At 36.8% G+C, this 21,669-nt stretch overlaps 1 protein-coding gene across 6 annotated transcripts in view; it reads right to left on the reverse strand.

The window, feature by feature from the left end:
- The window catches only part of EIF5B (eukaryotic translation initiation factor 5B), a 69,419-nt gene that overhangs the window by 3,539 nt on the left and 44,211 nt on the right, over positions 1-21,669 (reverse strand). For all 6 annotated transcript variants that reach the window (XM_067704171.1, XM_067704169.1, XM_067704168.1 and 3 more), the window contains 12 exons: positions 15,638-15,745; positions 15,350-15,460; positions 12,909-12,976; positions 12,204-12,345; positions 5,064-5,195; positions 4,468-4,650; positions 4,162-4,323; positions 3,521-3,652; positions 2,243-2,374; positions 2,059-2,135; positions 1,773-1,937; positions 198-336 (listed from right to left, as the gene is read on the reverse strand). In XM_067704171.1, the coding sequence (XP_067560272.1) occupies positions 198-336; positions 1,773-1,937; positions 2,059-2,135; positions 2,243-2,374; positions 3,521-3,652; positions 4,162-4,323; positions 4,468-4,650; positions 5,064-5,195; positions 12,204-12,345; positions 12,909-12,976; positions 15,350-15,460; positions 15,638-15,745 (1,551 nt within the window). The remainder of the gene's footprint in view (positions 1-197; positions 337-1,772; positions 1,938-2,058; positions 2,136-2,242; positions 2,375-3,520; positions 3,653-4,161; positions 4,324-4,467; positions 4,651-5,063; positions 5,196-12,203; positions 12,346-12,908; positions 12,977-15,349; positions 15,461-15,637; positions 15,746-21,669) is intronic.

Consider the following 21,669-nt stretch of genomic DNA (forward strand, 5'->3'; position numbering starts at 1 on the left):
AATTCTGCAACTTTCATTACCTGAAGCACTGACACCAGGTGCTTGAGAATCAACACTGATTAAGGAACACTGATACTGAATTTGTATAAATTACAGGAGGTGACAAGCTCTGCTTGATTTCAGTTTTTTATCACTCTTGACTCCCAGAACTGCTTTAAGAGATGACACACTTTCTAAAAAGTACAAACAGAACTTACATTTTTGCTAGGCACGCACATGGGTGTCCCCTGCTTCACCTGGCCTGCTTCCACAGTCACGCCCATCACTATCGGATCTCGAGAATTGAAAATAAACTGAGGCAGAATTTTTATCTTGCAGGGAAATACTGCTATGTGTCTAAAAGGAAAAAAGAAAACCCAAGAATTTTTAAGCTTACAAAATCACTTCGAAGCATAAAAAAGCAAATGCAGGTGAATATGAGGCTTCTTCTCCCCTCAGCTGAGGGCAGCAGGAAGGCCACACATCGGCGCTCAGGGGTCCCTAGGGTGCTGCATCCTCTCTTCATCCTCCTCCCTCCCCTCAAAGCAGCTGCATCACAGGAGCACATTGGGCCCAGACCAAAGGCTGAGCCCCGCCCCTGGAGATGGAGCTTGAGTGCCTCGGTGGAATCCACCATCAGGTGTGTCCTGGGGCCCGTGTGAGGCCTATTCTGAGGACCACACTGGTATCAAACCACATCCTCCTTTTCTCTACCACGTTCCCAAATCAGTTGATCCAAAAGGACACTATTTCTGTGCTTATGAAGCATATGCTTAGAATGCTTTAATGGTTTGTAGCGTTTTCTTAATCAAATTTCAGTCTTTCCCCTTCAGGTTTCATGATCTAAAGTGAGCACACCTCAATCTAAATCCCAGTATTTACCAGTCTGCTTTTAAAATGTACCTCAGACTGAGCCGTCCCTCCCTCTGGTCACGCTGGTCTGAGCCTCCACCACGTCCTGCCTGGACTACGGGGGCCTCCTGACAGGCTCTAACCAGCAGCCCCCTAAACCCCGCCTGTGGCCTACGGGGTCCTACAGGGTATGGGTGCTGCCAGCTTCTCTACCGCAGCTCCTGCCACCCTCCCCGAGGGTCACTGTGGCTGCCTCCACCTCTGAACACGGCCCTGCTGGCCGGCGTTGTCCTTCCACCTGACACCTCCCGGGTGTCTGGGCGGCTCGCTTCACTCTCCCCAGCTGAGCTGCCTCCCCACCACACTATTAACCACAGCTCTCCTCGCCTTATCTAGGCCCTGCCCTGCTTCATCCTGCGCTTATCCCAACTTCTCATGTGTTCTTCACTTGTCTTCCCCTAAGCTCCGAGAGGCAGGGACCTGGTCAGGTCCATTGACAAGGGCTCCCCAGCACCACAGGCTCTGTCAGGTTTGCTCGAGGAATGACACCTGCCAAGGAATGCCTCGCCTCCTTTCTCTTTCTAATTTTCCACACTCTCACGGTGTTACCTCCATTCCATGCAACTCCAGATGAGGAACTCCAGCAAGATAAAGTCCCCAGATGTAGCAACTACTCACCCATTAACGCAACCTAGGTCTGCCAAGTTAAAGAAAATTAAAAACTAAGCAGAAATGTTACAGAGAGGATTCGTTCACACACTGCTGGAGTGTCTCAGGTGGGCCAAATCTGTGGCGTATAACACACCACCTGAGGATGCAGCTTCCGGGAGACGAGCGAGTGCCACGCTTCTGTTGTCTACACACCTGGCTGGTATTTGGAAATCCTCAAATAATCAACTTTATTACCAAAGATCCAAAGTAGGTAAAAATCACCAACTTACTTAAATTCTTCTTGTTTCTGTTTCTTGTAGTCTTGTCTGTATTTCGTAAAGGCATCAAATAAATGATAAATAATTTCTGCACTAAAAATTCTAACTCCTAAACCGTCAGCCATTTCTTGCGCATCCCGTTCAATTCTCACATCAAAGGCCAAAATTACTGCATACCTAAAAGGTTAAAACACATCAAAGATCATTCAATGAAACACAGACCATGTCGTAACAGTTCTACTAAAATAAAATAGATAGGCGACATAAAAGCCTTTACAGCAGAAGAGAAATTACTTACTGAGGATCATGTTCCAACATCACCGAAGCCTTCATAACATCTTTTTTATGGACTGGACCAATGTTAATTCCTGCATACTGTAAAAAGGGAGTTTCCTAGTTTAACTGCCTGTGTTGGGTAACAGGAACAGCGCCATAAACTATGCCGACCACTGACTCTCGTGGAGTCGGGTCCCATTACTTACGGGCACTTCTGATGTTTTCAGAAATTCAAGTAGAGCTTCCAAAGATCCCAGTGTAGATGCCTGGACATAGACTCCTTTCTCTTCTAATTTGATAGCATTTAGTGTCTGCTTTAACTCATGGATCAGTTCATCCTTGAAAAAAGATTACATTTGACAAGGTTATAAATACACCTCTATCTCAGCAGCCTAGAATTAAACTGTTCCTGTTTTTGATTAGGTGTTCATCTGAAAATAAGAAACCAAGGCTTAGGACGGGCAAGGCATGGCAGAACCTGTACGGGAAAGGAAGGAGAGATTTGGCGGCCATAACTGAGCTGTATCCCACTTCACCTCTGTCTATGTTAGGTTTACTAATGTCGAAATATGTTTAACCTCTGCACCACTTGGCAGAGTAGATGGGTGAATGAAATGACGTGATAAATAAGAATCCTCTAAATTTAACTAGTACTACATGAATGTAATATGTTACAGTAGCCCAAAGGTATTTAATGATGAAATACCCTAATCTCAGCAGCCCTTTACTCCATCATCACTCCTTTGAAGGTGAAGAGATTTTGACCAGAAATAAGTAAAACAACCATGTCGATGCCATTAAAGATGTACAAGTCCACCCATACTCAAGACTGGCCACAGGGATGCCTGCCCTGTTCTCATAGGCCCTAAGGGGGCCGATTCCCTGGCGACAGTGACTGGGTGCTGCCTAAAGAATAATGGTCCCAGCATAGGACAAGAGCCATGTGCTGGGAACAGTGGTATCTTCTCTTTGGCAAGAGAATAAATATGTCTCAATGTTTGCTTCTGTGAAACTCCGCTGGGCTCATGTGTGCCATCTGTTCCTGAAAATAGGCAAACAGGCTTTAAAATGACTCCTAAAACCTAGTAAGAGATTATTTTAGTTCCATCTATATAGCTGAGTATCTTTAAAAAAAAAAAAAAAGGAATAAACTTCTTCTAGCTTCTGGTTCATTTTTTATTTAAATAAAATGTTCTAACTTGAATATATATAAATTATCATTTATTCATTGATTTCAGGGTTAATTTCTATCATTTCTTTCTACTTACATTTGTCTTCATTGTTCTTTTTCCAGTTTCTTAAGATGCTAATTCATGATTATACAAAGTGAAATAATTTAAAAGCATCAACTGTTTGTTAAGAGACCACCAGGTAAGTCTTCACAAAGACAAAGATGCCCATTTTATTCATCATTCTTAGCGTGTGCTCTACTGACACAAGGTACAACTCAAAACAGCTTTGGAGGAAAAAATAAAATAACTTACTTTAAGAACTGGGATTTCATCTTCTTTATAAGCCACGAGGAGGGGTAAACCAGCCAATGTTTTTTCCAGGTCTTTTCCAAGAATCTTTACCCCCTGAGCTGCTTCTACTTCTTTATGCTTTTCATATTGGTTCTACAGAGATCAAAACATTTGTTATCACGTTTATTTGAAAAGTGGTTAGTGGTAGAAGACGATGTAAGACGATACTGTCATGACCTTGGGACAGGGCAAGATTTCTTTAAACTAGATACAAAAAGCAGTAAGTGCAAATGGAAGACTGATAAATTCAACATTAAAGTTAAATAATTCTGTTTCTCAAGCTACTACAGAATGAGTAAAAAGACAAGTCACAGAACAGAAGGTGCATACAAACCAGTAACATACTAGTAACTAGCTACCAGTGTAGAACGAAAACAATGTACTTTTGATTTTTATGAGAAATTTAGTTGGTAAACAAGGACTTTCACACATCTCTACTCTGATGGATGGTCCCTCCTGTATGAAGACACCTAAAATAAAACCAGTGAAGGGTGTGTGTTGTGTATTAAGCCAGGTGGCTCTTGAAGTGAGGAAACAACCTCAGTAGAATTTTTAAACACTGTGCAAGTCCACACGTGCCAACGCTTACCACCCTGACTTACCTTTACTCTTAACTCCTTCATAGGAGGAGGTAATAGGAGGCCTCGAATCTGAGTGACAATGGGCCCTTCTACTCCGGGAACAATAATTGTATCTCCTTCCTTCAAACGCCCGTTGATCAATATTACATCTATAGTGGTGCCCATTCCTGGGAGAGCCTTAACCTAAGAGACATTTATTGCAAAGGGAGTGAAATATAGGCTACAATGCACCATGTTGAGATTAAATCTAAATTAGTAGACATCCCCACCCAAGAACCCTATTTGGGGGTTGGTGGGGGGAGGAATAAACTGAAAAGCTGACAGTACCTCCATCACCTGTGCTCTCAGCTCTTCACAGTGTGCAAGTCTCTTATTCAACATGGTCTGAGTTAACTCGACAAGAAGGTAGATCAGACTTCCCATGCCATCACCAGTATGTGCAGAGGTAGGTACCAAGGACACAAAAGTGCGGGGATCTTTATTCTCATAAAACAAAGCTGCGTTCAACCCCTAGAGACATAAAAAGCAAAGTCATTCCCACAGGCCGAGTGGTGGAAGGAGGTCTCCAGAACAGAAATGACTAACTAGAAGCTGGATGAATAATGGCTCTTCATTCTGAAAAATCCTCAAAAACACTTAGATCATGTATATCCTGGAGGTATTAACCATATCACAGAAAAGTAGTTTCTTTCCAAGTCAATTTGGTTTTTCAAAGTTAAACATTCAGACTACAAAGAGAGGTCTTGAAATAAAGATTTTAAAAGGAAAAGGGAGAAGGGAAAAGAATGAAAATGCTAATTGCCATTAATAGGGGAACAGAACCAGTATTAATGAAAATAGTGACTTAATTATAAAGACAATGTAAAAGAAGAAAAAATATTCTATGATATAGTCTCTTCGTAAAGAAGGGAAAGCTTTCTTACCTGCTGTGCAAATTCCACAATAATAGCCTTTGCTCGCTCCTCAAATTCATCTCTTGTATTCTTTTTCTGCTTCTTTAAAGTAGCAGCCACATCACAGTCGGGGCTCTTTTTCCAATCATACAACCTATCAATCTGGAAAAGTATTTTTCGTAAGAAACATCTCTAAAGCATTCACAACACTCAGGAAGTTAATTAAGGTTAATTTAAAAGCTCCAGAAAATTCCAAATGCATATCACACATATCTGGAAGAGTATTACTTTCATTGCACCAAAAGCCCCTCAGTCTGCTCAACCGCACCCCCTCTTAAATGTGAAGTGCCACACTGCCTACCAGCCTCCAGCCAGTTCATGGGAGGCTGCCATTTCCTGCAAAAGATGAAAAACTAGAATTATCCTGGGAACATTAACATATGTTGGAATTCCAAAATGGTTATGTTAAGTAGTATGCAGGAAAAAGGATTAATTACAGCCAAGTACCATCACCAGGAAAATGACATGAAAAATATAGAAAATAATCTATTTTCCTTCACTTTTCAAAAGATGATAAATGGGTATAAAGAAGATTATTTAAGAGTAAAAACAAACAAAAAGGCATAATATATTGGCTCATTCTAGGGTGATAATATAAAAAAGCAGACCAATCTGATTGCTATCAAAAAGGAAAATCAGTAAGTAGAAATAGACCCAGAAATGACAATGATGTTATATAATTAGCATACAAGGGCCTTAAAATAGTTATTATAAATATATTCAATGACTTTAAAGGAAAAACATGTAACTTGTAGAGCTAAAAAAAAATATATATATATATAATATGAAATTAAAAATAATAAATCACTGGATGAGCTGAAGCAAATTACATATTGCCAAAGATCAGCAACCTTGAAGATAAAGCAAATAAAAACTATCCCAACCAAAGCAGGTAGAGAAAAAAGGATGGAGAAAAGAAAAATCTTCAGTCACTATGAGACAATATTAAGAGAAGTAAAGTCCTAGAATTCTATCAAACACTTAAACAAGGAAAGAGTAAGAAAAGAGAGCAGAAAAATAACTGCACAAGTAATGACCAAGAACTTTCTAAGAAAGTCAAACTCAAGTGGGATAAATATAAAGAAAACTATTATATAATCTCACTGACAAAACTCTTAAAGAAAAAGTCTTTTTAAAAGCAATCAAAAAATCCCACATTACATACTGGGGAACAAAGAATGAGTAGAGATAGAAGCCAGAAAATGAAGATGATGAAGGAAAAAAATATTTTTTAAACCTAGAATTCTATATCAAGTAAAACTATTCAGAAAATATTTTGACCTAAATGATAAATAAAAACACAGTATGTCTAAGCAGTGCTTTTAAGCATACCTTTAAATGCTTACATTAGAAAAGAAAAAAATATCTGAAATCAAATCATCTAAGCTTCCATCTTAAACTGGTAAAAGAACAATGAAGACAAATGTAAGTAGAAAGAAATGATAGAAATTAACCCTGAAATCAATGAAATACAAAACAAACTAGAGAATATCAATAAAACCAAAAGCTGGTTCTTTGAAAGACACAAATTTCTACACAAATTTCTATACTGACAAAAGTAAAAAGCCTAAATAACCTAAACTTAGCTTAAATTCCATGCTGATGGTGCTTTACTAGTGAATCCTATCAAACACTTAAAGAATAATATCATTTCTACACAAACCCTTTCAGAAAACAGAGGAGGAAATACTTCTCAACTCATCTTAGGAGGCCATTACTCTAATAGCAAAACCAGACAAAAGATATTAAAAGAAATCTACGTACCAAAATCACTCATGAAAATCTCCCCCCCAAAATTAGCAAATCAAACCCAGCAATATATGAAAAATATATCATGACCAAGTGGGATTTGTTCCAGTAACGCAAGGTTGGTTTAATATTTAAAAAATCAATAGTAAAGAACAAATGGTGCTGGAACAACTGGACGTCCACAGGCAAAACACTGAATACAGACACAGACCTTACACCCTTCACAAAAAAATTAACTCAGAATCGATCACCTAAGTGTAAAACACCAAACTCTAAAACTCTTAGAAGATAACAGGAGAAAACCCAGATGACCTTGGCCACAGTGATGACTACGGAGATACAACACCAAAGGCATGATCCATGAAAGAAAGAACTGATGAGCTGGACTTAATTAAAATTAAAAACTTCTGTGAAAGAGAGTCAAGAGAGTGACATTACAAAGCACAGACTAGAAGAAAATATTGGCAAAAAACCACATCTGGATAAAGGAATGGTATGTAAAGTATACAAATAACTCTCAAAATTCAACAGTAAGTAAACTAAGAATCCAATTTGAAAACGGGCCAAAATACTTAACAAAAAACACCTCACCAAAAAAGATACAAAGATGGCAAATACATACATGAAAAGATGTTTCGCACCTTTTGTCACCAGGAAGATACGAATTAAAACAAGATACCACTACACACCTATCAGAATGGCCAAAATCCTAAAGCACTTACAATAGCAAATGCTGGTGAGGATGTGGAGTGACGGGAACCCTCATTCACGACCGGAGGAAATGCAACATGGTGCAGCCACTTTGGAAGACAGTCTGGCAGTTTCTTACAAAACTAAACATTCTTACCATACGGCCCAGCCATCGTGCTCGTTATTTACCCAGGAGTTGAAAACTTATGTGCACACGAAAGTCTACAGCAGCTTTATTCATAATTGTCAAGACTTGGAAACAACTAAGACGTCCTTCAGTGGGTGAATGGATAAATAAACAGGTTCATCTAGACAATGGGATTATCATTCAGTGCTAAAAGAAATGAACTATCAAGCCACAAAAAGACACGGAAGAAACTTTAATCCATATTACTAAGTGAAAGAAGATAATCTGAAAAGGCTACATACATACTGTAGGATTCCAACTATATGACTACTCTGGAAAGGGCAAAACTATGGAGACAGTAGAAAAATCAGTGGTTGCCAGTGGGTGGGAGGTGGGCGGATGAATAGGCAGAGCACAGAGGATTTTTAGGGCAGTGAAAAGGCTGTATAATTCTATAATGATGGATACATATTATGATACATTTGTCCAAACCCACAGGATGCACCACACCAACAGTAAATTCTAAGGTAAACTACGGGTTCATCAATTGTAGCAAATGTACCACTTGGGTGGGTATATTGATAATGGGAAAAGCTATGAGTGTGGGGGCGCGGGGGATATATCAGAAATCTCTGTACTTTCCCCTTAATTTCTCTGTGAATTTAAACCTGCTCTAAAAAATGACATGTTTTTTAAATAGCAACAAACTTCTCACACCCTCAACAACATGGATGAAGTCACAGAAGCATTATGTTAAATGTAAAAAGCCAGACACAAAAGAACATATTCTGTCAAATTTGATTTACATGAAGTTCAAGAAACAGGCAAAACTAACCCATGGGCACAAAATTTGGAACAGTGGTTGCTATGAGGGGCTGGGGATTGACTGGAATGGGGCATATTGGTACTTCTCGGGTGATGCAAAGTCTGATGTCTTAATTTGGGCTGTGTAACAAGGATGTATATACATTTATCAAAACTCAATTTCACACTTAAGTTCTGTGCATTTCACTGTATATAAATTTTACCTCAATGTTAAAAATAAGGATATAGCAAATTTACAGAAAGCATAAAAATATTTATGTCACAGCTTTTCCACCTGGTAATAATAATTAACCTGTTTTGAACCCTTACTTTGATCAGATACTAGTCTTAACACTTGACATGTTTTATCGCCTCTAATTCTTACAAAAATCCAGTAATGCTCTGTTTTGCAGGCAAAAAGGGGCTAATTAAGGACCCTCTTTATACAGTTTGAAGTGCCAAAGCCAGGATATGAACCCAAGATTCAAACCCTGGAAGCCAAGCTCTTAACCACTGTCCCACTCTGCTAACTCAGAGCTCCTAGGATGTAGTTTCTCTGGAGACAATAACGAAACTAGAAAGAGCAAGTGACTAAGGTAGTGCCTGCAGAGGAAGAGCAGACTGAGATCCTGTTAGACTGTCATCTTCACTAGAAACGTTCTAGGAATGAAGAGCAAATGGAGATTTCCAAGATACAACGAAAACTGCAATCTTAGGGTCACGGTGCCTGCTTAATCCAGATTTGCCCACCACTGGCAAATCCACACTCAAGTCAGAGGTCAAAAGCATAGGCCTGTAGAGAACTCCTAAGGGAGGATGTGTCTGCGTTTGAACAAAGTAACTATAACTTTAGAAAATAAATGAAGATTCGAAAATGACCTTCATAAATTAGAGAAACTGGATTAAACACAAACAGTTAAACTCCTAGAAGAAAACAAAATTAACAAAATGAAGTGGAAGGAAATGGTCTACTAGGTGTGTACACTGTATAATAAAAGACTCGGAAACTTATAAGCTCAAACTGAATTAAAGCAACCCATGAAATCTTCTCTCTCCAAAGTTAATACAGTAGTTGGAAGTAATACATGCCAAGTGCCCATTACCTACTAGGCACTCAGTAAATTCTTGTTATTGCTATTTAACAGGATTCATGACTTAGAAAAGAGAGAAAACAACCCTATCTCTGCAACTGGTACAGATCAGAGCTTAATGAGAATTGTCATCTCTCCTTTAAAAAAAAGTGACAAACTTAGAAAGCGTTCAGTTTACAAAGGTCTTCTAGTGAAGCTGTGGCTGGGAAGAAGGCTTAGTGGTCAGTCTCCTCTAGATTTGTCCAAACCCACAGAGTATACAACACCAAGAGTGAACCCCAATGAAAACGATGAACTCTGGGTGATAATGATGTGTCCAAAGGAGGTTCATCAGTTGTAACAAATGCACCTCTTTGGTGGAGGACACTGGGAACGGAAGGGGTTGTGCGTGTGTGAAGACAGGGGTATACCGGAAATCTGTACCTTCCCCTCAGTTTTGCTGTGAACCTTAAAGTGCTCTAAAAACAATAAAGTCCTGATAACAAAAAGTAAAGCCCCTCACCCCCACAGCAACAGCAATTCAGGCTGTTACCGAATAAAGGAGAAAAACCACATAAGCATATCAAGAGATGCAGAATGAGCATCTGACAAAAATCAACAACCATTCCAGACTTAAAAGAAAAAACAATACTAAGCAACCTAGGAATAGAAGGGAAATTCCTCAGTTTAATAAAGTGCATTTACATCTGACATTATACTTAATGGTAAGTATGGAGAAGAAACAAGGATGTCTGTCACCACTTTTATTCGACATTGTTCTAGAAGGTCTAGTTAGTGCAATAAGGAAGAAAAACATTTATAAATTGATAAATTGATAAAGGATACAGATAAGGGAAAAAGTGTAACAGTTTTTATTTGCAGATAACATAATCACGTATATAGAAACTCCCACCCGAGCTACAAAAGCTACTAGGCCTAATCAGTGAATTTAAAAGGTCACAAGATAATAAAACTGGAGCATATTGTCAAGACAAAGTAAAGTAAAGTAAATGTAGAGACAGACATCATGTTCACTGATTGGAAGGCTCAATTTTGTTAAAATGTCCATTCTCCCAGAATTTATCTACAAATACAACCCCAATAAAAATCCCGGAGGGAAGAAACTAACAAGCTGATTCTAAACTTTATATGGAAATTCAAGGACCCTGAAATAACCAAAACAATTTTGAAAAATAAAAAGTTGAAGAACTTAACCACCACCTGCTTTCATGACGTTATTATGAACCTGCAATAATCAAGACAGGGTAGCAGTGGCACAAGGACAGACATATAGGTCAATGGAAGAGAAGAGAAATACTAAGAACAAACATGTACCTACATGGTCAATTAATTTTCAACAAAGACTGCAAAGTAATTCAATGGGGAAAAGAATTATCTTTTCACAAGGGGTTTTTGAAGTAGATATACATTTGGAAAAAAGTTAACCTTGACCCTACCTTACACCATGCACAAAACTAACTTAAAAACATCATAGATCTAAATGCTGAATATCTAGAAACACTGGAGAAATTTTTCATGAACTTGGGGTGGGAAAAGATTACTTATATAGAACACAAGTGACAAATTATAAAAAAAAAATAATTTCTCATAAATTGATTTTGCTAAAATTAGAAGTTTCTGCTGCTCTTCCAAAAACCTCATTAAGAAAATGAAAAACTAAGTCCTTGACTATAAGAATATATCTGCAATACACATAACTGACAAAGGACTTCTATTGACAATATAAAGAACTCTTAAAACTGAACTAAGACAACTAACAATCGAATAAAAATGAGCAAAGGATTTTGAATAGATACTTCAGAGAGACAGAGATGGAACAAGTACATGAAAAGATGTTTGATGCCATTAGTCATCATGGGAATGCAAATGAAACCAGTATACTTTGGCACTACACACTCATTAGAATGGCTACAGGTAGGGTTAAGTGTTGGCAATAATGTGCAGAAACTGGAACTCTTCCAAATTGTGGGTTAAAAAATGTAAAATGGTACAATCTCTTTGGGAAAATGTGTCATTTTCTCATAAAGTTGAACATATACCTACCATATGACCCAGCAATTCTATTCCTAAATATTTACTAAAAGTAAAGGAAAATAAACGTCTACACAAAGACTTGTGTAAAAATGTTTATAGCTGCTTCACTAATAACCTAAAATTGTAATCAATCCAAGAATCCTTCAACAGGTAAATGGATCAAGTGTTAAGATGTATTAGCCAGATGATGAAATATTACTGAATAATAAAAAGGAACAACCTATGACCTATGCAACAACACGGATAAATTTATATTAACATGAGTAGTGAAAAATGCCAGACTCAAAAGATTATACACTGTATAATTCCATTAATATGAAATTATAAAACAGGCAAAACTAGTCTATGGCAGCAGAAAGAAGGCTGGTGTGTTTCGGGGTGCAGAAGGGGCACACTGACTGTAAAAGAACATGAGGGAACATTCTGGGAATATGGAGGTAAGTCTATATTCTGAATGACGGTGGTTAAATGTGCGTATAATTTTGTCAACATACATTGAACTGTACACTTAGCGTTAAGTGCATTTTCTTACATGAAAGTTATACTACATTTTTTTAACCACAAAAAAATAAGAAGCGTATTTTCACAACTTAATTTTTCAGAAGGAGAGCTTACCTTATTGAGTGCAACAATGAAGGGACATTTTTTAGATTTCAAAAGGTTGATAGATTCAATTGTCTGGGGCTCCAAACCGTGCATAATATCAACAACTAAAATGGCAATATCACAAAGAGAGCTTCCTCTGTTTCTCAGATTACTGTTGGAAAAGAAAAAGATGTATAAATAGAAATCTTGCAATTAATACTTTTATTTTAAAAACTTAAAATTTTAATTTCTTTGTAAAACCTAAACAAAAAAGAACAAAATGAAGTACATGCATTAAATTCAAGTGCCATTAGCCCTTAACTTGCCAAATGCTTATCTGACAGTGAATTGACATCAGTTGGAATGACTTAGTTCCAGAAGTTACTCCATTATTTCTGCCAATTTTACTGACCAAGTTTTTTGCGCTAAGGAACATAGCCAAGAGGTAACAGGACAAAATTCCACCTGTAATGGGTTTCATAGGAGATAGACCAGGTATGTATTAGGATTTGCTCTTTCAAAGTGGAAAAGACTTCTCTCTACAAAAAACAAGTATCCAAATAAAGTACTACTAAATCAGTGAGGCACAGATGAGGATTGGCAGTTACAGGGAGCACAGACCTCAAAACAGTACCCCAAGACTAGCGACTAGTTAGAACTCCTCACTCACTGAACTTTGAGACTTAATGGTTTCAAGCAGTTTGCCTGATGACAAAAGACACAAATCATTCTTACCTGAAAGACTCATGCCCCGGAGTGTCAATAATCAGCATTCCTGGAATCCGTAAATTCTCTCTATTAAACTAGAAAAGGTGGGGGAAAGTGGAGAGCTTAACAAAGCCAAAACAATGAAAGCTTCTTTACAAAACAATTATTCTGCCATGAAAACTTCAACATCACTTCCTTTTCCAAATGAACTGTTTTAAAACTGTTTCAACCAGCAAAGCACAACAGTTAATATTTTCATTAATATAAAAAGGAATTTTTCAGAAAAAAAACTGAAATGAGAAAATATTCCCCTTGTTAAAGTTATATAACTGATGTAGTCCTTTGAAGTACAGATTATTAGTAAGTGACATAGTAAGTGACAAATGACAGAGTAGTCATCCGAGAGTGATTATTTATAAAAAGCTGACACAGAAGAAGAGGTTCTCCGTATCTGGAAAATGTATCCGGTCCAATTTTAAAGCAATTCTAAACTCTGAAAAATATCTCAAAGCACGTTTTAAAGAAAATTTACCACATCAACTTAAAATATTAAAGAATAAGTTCATACCCTGCTTTATTCAAATACTATCCTCAACACTTGATTTTCTGGACAAAAGCACACAAATGAATGGAAACAACATTACAACAAGGCAGATATGGACGTCCTCCTTTAATCTAAAGAGTAGCACTGACCAACAAATCTCTCTCACACATACACACACAAAACTTTTTTCTTTGCTTATCTATACTTTTGTCAATCTTCAAATGATTTTCCAAAATCTTATCCAGGGATCTAGGTCAAAATGATTCAAATGCAAAACATTTCAATTTTGCATTCTGGTGGTCTTAGATCAAAATTCACCATAATTATTTCCACTTCGCTGTCTGGAATACAAACAATATAATGACAATTGCCATATAAAGGTTATCCTGAGAACTTTCATACAGGCCTAATAAAAATCATGCTTTTTAACTATGTGCTAAAATAACACCAGATTTAGAGTCTGGAAACTGGTGGAATAAGCTGTTATAAACTCCCCAGTGACTAGCACAGAAAAGTAACAGATAGAAACAACAAAAATAAAATTTAAATTACAAATTCAGAAAACTGTAATTCAAGAAAACTGTCCTAAAATAAAGATTTTAAACTACATACTGAAATGGAACACCATGTAACTGGAAAACTGACCCAGAACAACCAAAAGCAAGATGCAAAAAGACTACATAACTTTATACGAGGATGAAAACCAGCTTGTAATCAAACTTGCAATGCTTTATGTCAGAAGAAATTGGAGTAACAGTCAAGATACTTAAGGAAAGAAAATGTGAACCAAAGATTTTACATGTAGCCAACTAACTTTCCAGGATGAAGGCCACAAAGTAACTCTTAAATATTTAAAAAACTCAAGTAATATTATTCCCATTACTCCTTCTTCAGCAATCTACCAGAAAACAAGCTGCATAAAAGAATTTCAAACACACAAAACAAAAACTGAGTGATAAGCTCACAGACCCTTTCTATACACAGAACTGAGACTAAATAAGGAATGAAGAGAGATACCAGCATGTAATAACGTGCTATGTGTTACATCAGACAGCACGATGTAACCAAACACAAATAAGACTACTAGAACCTGTATCAAAAAGACTCAGAAGCCAATCACTGGGCAAAGATGGAACTATCTCAGCACAACAATAACTGAAATGGATTAAAACACGGTAAATAGGGACTTCCCTGGTTGGGCAGTGGTTAAGAATCCGCCTGCCAATGCAGGGAGCACAGGTTCAAGCCCTGGTCCAGGAAGATCCCACAAGCCGTGGAGCAACTAAGCCTGTGCACCACAACTACTGAGCCTGTGCTCTAGAGCCCGCGAGCCACAACTACTGAGCCCATGCTCCGCAACAAGAGAAGCCACCGCAATGAGAAGCCCACGCACCACAACGAAGAGTAGCCCCCGGCTCGCCGCAACTAGAGAAAGCCCGTGAGTAGCAATGAAGACCCAACAGCCAAAAATAAAAAAAAAAAAAAAGGTAAGAAAAAACACAGTAAATATGTTGAAATCCATGAGTTTATAATAATATAATAGCAAACCAAACCAATCACTCTTTATTTTAAGAGCTGGTTAATAAAGGTGAAGGATCAGGCATTTATTCTGCCTTTCCTCCACATCCCATCACTCAATGACCAAATAGTAGATGAGGACTCTATAGAAGTAATCAGATGATGGGACTGGAATATCAACATTTAGAGATTACTTCACTTCATAATAGTGACTGCCTCTTGGAGCAGGAGGGAAGGAGGACTCCTACAACATTTAATGGTTTATGTCTTTAAAGATGGCGTGTGTTAATTATGAACGGTGAGCATATGGGTCTGTTATACTATTCTGTTCTTTTTTCTGTGTTTGAAATAATTTATACGTTAATTTTTGTCAGAGATTAAAACACATGAAATACAGTGTACTTACATTTTTAATCATCTTCGTTTGTTCATTAATAGCTTCAAGAGGAACATTGGTGGCACCAATCTGCTGCGTAATACCACCTGCCTCACCATCTTGTACATGCGTGTGACGGAGCTGGGATAAGATGGCAGATTCAGATTCAAATTTCAAAATGCAAAAAGAAGCAAAAGCAATAAGAAAACAGCAGCTTGTAAACAGAACTGTCCATGTGTGCTATGGTTTCTATTAGCTTTTTATAAGGTATCATTCACTTATTCAAAAAGTTATGTATCAATGCACACATTTTCTTACTTTATCTAGAATTTTTGTCTTCCCTGTGTCCACATGTCCAAGTACACAAATAACAGGAGCTCGTAGCTTCTCTGTATTTACGTTTTTACTATGTTCAAGTCTCCGTTTCTAGGAATAAAAAAAAAAACACAAAATTAAATACTATTTAAAACACTCAGTACCATCTTCCTTTAAATTATTTTGCCTTTGCAAGGGAATGCCACAACCTGCATACAGGTTTTGCTGCTTGTTTTGCTGCTTTAACTACATGTAACTGCATTTTACGATGTGAACTTTACAACCTTTGGACAAGGAGACACCTGTTTATAAGAGATTTCTGAGCAGCACTACTAATTATGAATAAGAATGGTGTAAAGTGTTGGCTCAAACTTTCTGAACACTTTTGCACATGGTTAATTTAATGGAATATAATGAATAGAAAAAGGAATTGATCATTTTGTCACACTTACTATATAGTACAACCTCTAACTTACGTGGAGGTTTACATAGAAAGAGGTATACACTAGCATTCCAACACTTTCATTAGAACTTAAGAATTGTTAAAAATTTTAAAGCAATATATTTCAAAGCTGTATCCAGTGTACAAATGCTATGTCTTTTCAATTAGGACATGGTTACTGCAAGCTTCAGCCTGACACATCCAAATGACACTTCCTACCTTCCTAAGTAACCACTAAGCATGAGAAAGCCTGTCCTTGAACTACAATGTATTTACTGTATCATTTACTTCTAAATACTTCAGCTTTCTGAGAACCAAACAAAACACAAGCTAGCAGTTCCTCTTTAAAATGACAGCCTTTGAAGTACAGTAAAGCTGGCATTCAAATGAAATAACACTTTTCACAAAAAGTCTGAAGCAATGTCATTTACAAAACTATCACTATTTTCCATCTAAAAAACCGTTTTTCTAAGAACTCTTTCATTTCTACCATGACACTGATTCTTTCTATAGAAACTGTAATGAAAAGACATTTTGGAATGTCAAAAGTGAGACGCAAGTATTTACTAGCGAAGAGTAGTACACAACAGCGTCACAACATGTACGACTCAAAAGCAAACGGGACCTTAGTTAGAACTTGATATGGTTGAAAACTGCCTTTCTCTCCCATACTTGATGAAATGCTGAAATTTTCTGGAGGGCAATGTAGTATATATAGACCACGACTCAGAAATTCTACCTCTAAGTATTTGCTCTGAAGCAATGACAAGTATACAGAGATGTACAGGTGTACAACAGTTTGCTCACTGGAGTATTTATAATAGCAAGAATCAGTAACCACTTAATCTTTAGTGGAGGATTTCTTAATGAGTGTTTCCAAAACCCCAGGGCTGATACCTATCTGGTTGCATAGAATCATATAGGTATCCTATCCACAATGGAGAGTCTTACTTAGGAAGTCTGTGGTGAATGTCAGAAAATTATAGTATATAGCAAGGTTTCAGAACCATGAAGTGTGTTATGGACTGAACTGTATCTTTTCCAAATTTATACACTGAAGTCCAAACCCCCAATGTGACTTATTTGGAGATAAGGCCTTTAGGAGGTAATGGAAAGGTTAAATGAGGTCCTAAGGGTGGGGCCCTAATCCAATAGAGCTGGTGTCCTTATAAAAGAAAATCAAAAATCTTTCTCAGCACTTACAGGGGAAAGGCCATGTCAGGACTCAGTAATAAGGTAGTCACCTGCAAGTAAGGAAAAGAGTCCTCACCAGAAAACAGCCCTGCCAGCTCTAGAATCTTGAACTTCTATCCTCAAAAACTGTCAGAAAATAAATTTCTGTCATTTAAGCCTCCCAGTTTGCAGTATTTTTGCAGTATTTTGTTGTGGCAGCCCAAGCAGACGGATACAAAGTTAAATTAGGATCCTTCTATAAAATGGAAGACAACATGGAGCTGTTAAAAGGTGTTGTGAGGCAGGACTTCTTAAAGGATGGAATGAGGAGGCTCAGCAAGTCCTCTCCCTAAAAAGAAAAGATAAAACTAGACGAAATGGTTGAAACAGCCACTTAAAGACTCTAGAAATTGGCCAACAGCATATGACAAATTGAGAAACATTTAATTCAAGAAAATCTACTGACCATCAGTAAGAGCAACTGTGGAGTTTCAGACTGGAGTTGTTCCATCACACTCCTCTCACTCTCACAGCTCCATGGGGCAGAAGTGATATGAGAGAGGGACAGGGGATTTCACACTGTAGGGCACTGCCAAAACCAGGAGTGACCCCAATGGCAAACGAAGAGATAAAACTAAAATCACAACTAGACTAAGGCCTTGATACTGGTGAGACAAGAGATAACCAGGAAGATCAGTCAGACATTTAACAGGGACGCTTGTGGAACAAGACTGACAAACCAGGCTTTGATAAGATACTACTAATCTCCGGTGGTCCAGAAGGCTGTGCCCCTTACAAGGTTGTCAGAAGAGACCAAAGAGGTCCTTGGTCCTCTAACAAGAACTTAAAAAATGAAAACAAACAAAAACAAAGAAAACAAAACTGAGAAGAGGCATCAGCAGTTGCATACAATAGAAGCCAAAGACATAACAGAATTAGTCCACCTGATTCACTAGGCAAAAAAACCAAAAAACCCAAACTACCACATTTGTAGGAGCTAACAGAATTCAGAGTGGTCAACAGAAACTACCTCTGAGAGATCCAGATTTTGGACTTATCAGACAAAGACTCAAAAACAGGGAACCATGTTGAAAGAAAAGTGTGATGATGACTCATCAAAAGAGGACATCAATAAATAGAAAAAAAAATTATAATTAAAAAAAATAACTTGAACATTTTGGAGTTAAAAAGTTCCGTAACAAATTTAAAAAGTCACTGAAGGGGCTCAACAGTAGCTATAACCTGGCAGAAGAACGAATCAAAGAACTTAAAGATAGATTAATAGAAATTAAACCGGAATGAAGAAAAATGGACAGAACCCTGAGAGATCTGCAGGATACTCTCAAGTGCACCAGTGGAGTTCCAGAAGGAGAGGAGACAGAGAAATAGGCAGAAAGAATATCTGAAGAAATAATGGCAGAAAATGTTCAAAATTCGACAAAAAACATCAATCTACACATCTAAAAAACTCAATAAACTCCAAGTAGGATAAATACAAAAGATAGCCACACCAAGATACAACCTAGTTAAATTGTTAAGAGCCAAGATCAAAAAGAAAATCTTGACAGCAAGAGAAAAATCACTCCCTGTGTAGAAGGGAACCCAAATAAGAGTTAACAGCTTAATTTTAATCATAAGCAATGGAGGCCAGAGGCAATGCAGTAACATATTCAAAGGACTAAACAAGAGAAAAAAATTGTCATGCAAGAATTCCGCATGCAGCAATATTATCTTTAAAAATGAAGGTAAAATAAAGAATTCCCAGACTTAAAAAGACTAAGGAATTCACTGCTAGAAGATTAGCATGATGAGAAATATCACAGAAAGTTTATCAGGGTGAAATGAAGTGACACCAGATGGTAACGAAAAGCCACATGAAGAAAAAAAGGGTGATGGTAAAAGATGATTATATAGGTAAATATAAAACACAGTAAAAATTACCTTTTTCTATTTTCTTCTCTTAAAGGCTGATTTAAAAGATAACTTCAAAAATAATTCTAAAGTTGTATGCTTGATCTTATAACAGATAAAGATGTAACAAATATAACAAAGATCAAAGGCAAGGCGAGGGAGGTACTGGAGCTATACTGTAGCAACAAAACGACACCAGCAGAAACTCAAATTCATAGGAAGAAATAAGGAATACTAGAAACATTAATATTTAGGCTAATATTAAAGACTATCAATATATTTTTCTCCTTTCTTCTCTGAATTCCTTTAAAAGATGTCAGATCAAATAAGACATTAATAGCACCACTGTTTTATTGGGTTTGTAACATTTATAAACATAATATATGTAACAATAATACATAATATATGTAACAATAATAGCATAAAGGAAGAAGAAAGAAATAGATCTATATTGGAACAAAATCTTTTTTTAAGTAGAATTAAGCTACTAATAATAGAAAATAATAAGTTAAGATACATATTGTAATGCCTAGAGTAACCATGAAGAAAATAACTTAAAAAAAGAGAAAGACCCAAGAGACACGCAATATGTAGAAAACAAATAGCAAAATGAGAGAAGAAAATTCCATCACATCTATGACAACTTTTTTCCATTTCCTTTTTCTTTTGCCCCACCAAGTGGCTTATGGGATGTTAGTCCCCCAACCAGGGATTTAACCCAGGCCCTCAGTAGTGAAAGTGCAGAGTCCTAACCACTGGACCAGGGGGGAATTCCCCATAATAACTTTAAATGTGAATCAATTAAATGCTCTTAAAGGCACATTGTGTGACTGGATAAAACAGCAAGATTAAAGCACATGCTGTCAGCAAGAGACACTTTAGAGTCAAAGACACAGACATAAACTGAAAGCATTAAGACTGAAAAAGACATACCATGCAAATGATAACTATAAGAGAGATTCATGGCTATGTTAATAATACACAAAAAATGTTATTAGAGACAAGAGACATATCTGTATCCTCAAGAAGATATAACAATTATAACCACATACAAACCTAACAGAGACCCAAAATATATAAAGAAAAAACTGAAAACATTGAGGGGAGAAATAAAATTCAACAATAAATTTGGGAACTTCAATAGCCCACTCTCAATAATGGATAGAAAAACTATACATAAAATGAGCAAATGTATACAAAATTTGAACAGAAGTATCAACAAAACTGACCTAACTAACACCAGACCCACCAACAGCATAATCCACATTCTTCCTAAGTACACAAGAAACATTCTCCAGAAGAGACCATATGCTAGAAGATAAAACAGGTCAATTACTTTAAAATGACAGAAACTATACAAAGTATGTTCTCTGACCACAATGGTCAGAATTTAGAATTAACAGAAGGAAAATAAGGAAAATCCACAAATATTTGTAAATTATAACAATACACTTCTAAATAATGCATGATCAAAGAAGAAATAGTAAAAGTGAGATTAGAAAATCTGAGTTGAATGAAAACCAAAAAAAGTCAAAATTTGTGGGATGCAGCTAAAGCAGTACCTTAGAGGGGAAATCTGTAATTGTAAATGCCTATATGATGTGGAGAAGAAAAGAATGGTCTCAAATCAATTATCTAAGTTGTCACCTTAAGAAATTAGCAAAAGAGGAAACTAAACCCAAAGTAGAAAGAAAATAATAAAGAACAGAACAAAAAATCAACTAAAAAGAGAACAAACAAAAATAAAGAAAAATCAATGAAACCAAAAGTTGGTTTGAGATGCTCAAAAACATGGAAAACCTTTAGCCAGACAGACCAATAAAAAAAAAAAAAAGAGGAGACAAAGATCACCAAAATTAGAATCAAGAGGAGACACCACTACTGACCTTACAGAAACTTAAAGGACTGTAAAAGGATGCTATGAACAACTTTAGGCTCACAACTTAGATGAAAAACAATAATTAGAAACTCAAAAATTACTGATAATGACTCAAGATGCAAAAGAAAATGACAATACAATAAACTGAATTAGTAATTTTAAAATCCTCCCCCCCAAAATGCTTTATTGATGAATCCCAACAAACATTCAAAACAGGAAATAATATAATCCTTCACAAACTCTTGCAGAAAGTAGAGAAGGATGGAACACTTCCCAACTAATCCTACAAGGTTAATATTAATCTGAAATCAAAGCCAGAGAAACACATCTTAAGATAAGAACGTTACTGATCCATATCCTCATAGGTATAGATCACAAATTCCTCAACAAAATATTACAAACGACATCCAGTACCATATAAAGAGGATTATATACCATGATCAAGTGGGATTTATTCCAGGAATGCAAGGTTGGTTGAATACCAATTAACATAATACATCATATATCAATACAAAAAGGGAAAAACCCATCTCAATAAATATACAAAAAGCATCTATCATCCACTCACCAACAGAAACTCACCACAAACTAGGAAAAAAAGGGAATTTCATCAAACTGACAAAGGACATC

This window comes from Pseudorca crassidens, chromosome 14, assembly GCF_039906515.1.
Source record: "Pseudorca crassidens isolate mPseCra1 chromosome 14, mPseCra1.hap1, whole genome shotgun sequence".
NCBI lineage: Eukaryota > Metazoa > Chordata > Mammalia > Artiodactyla > Delphinidae > Pseudorca > Pseudorca crassidens.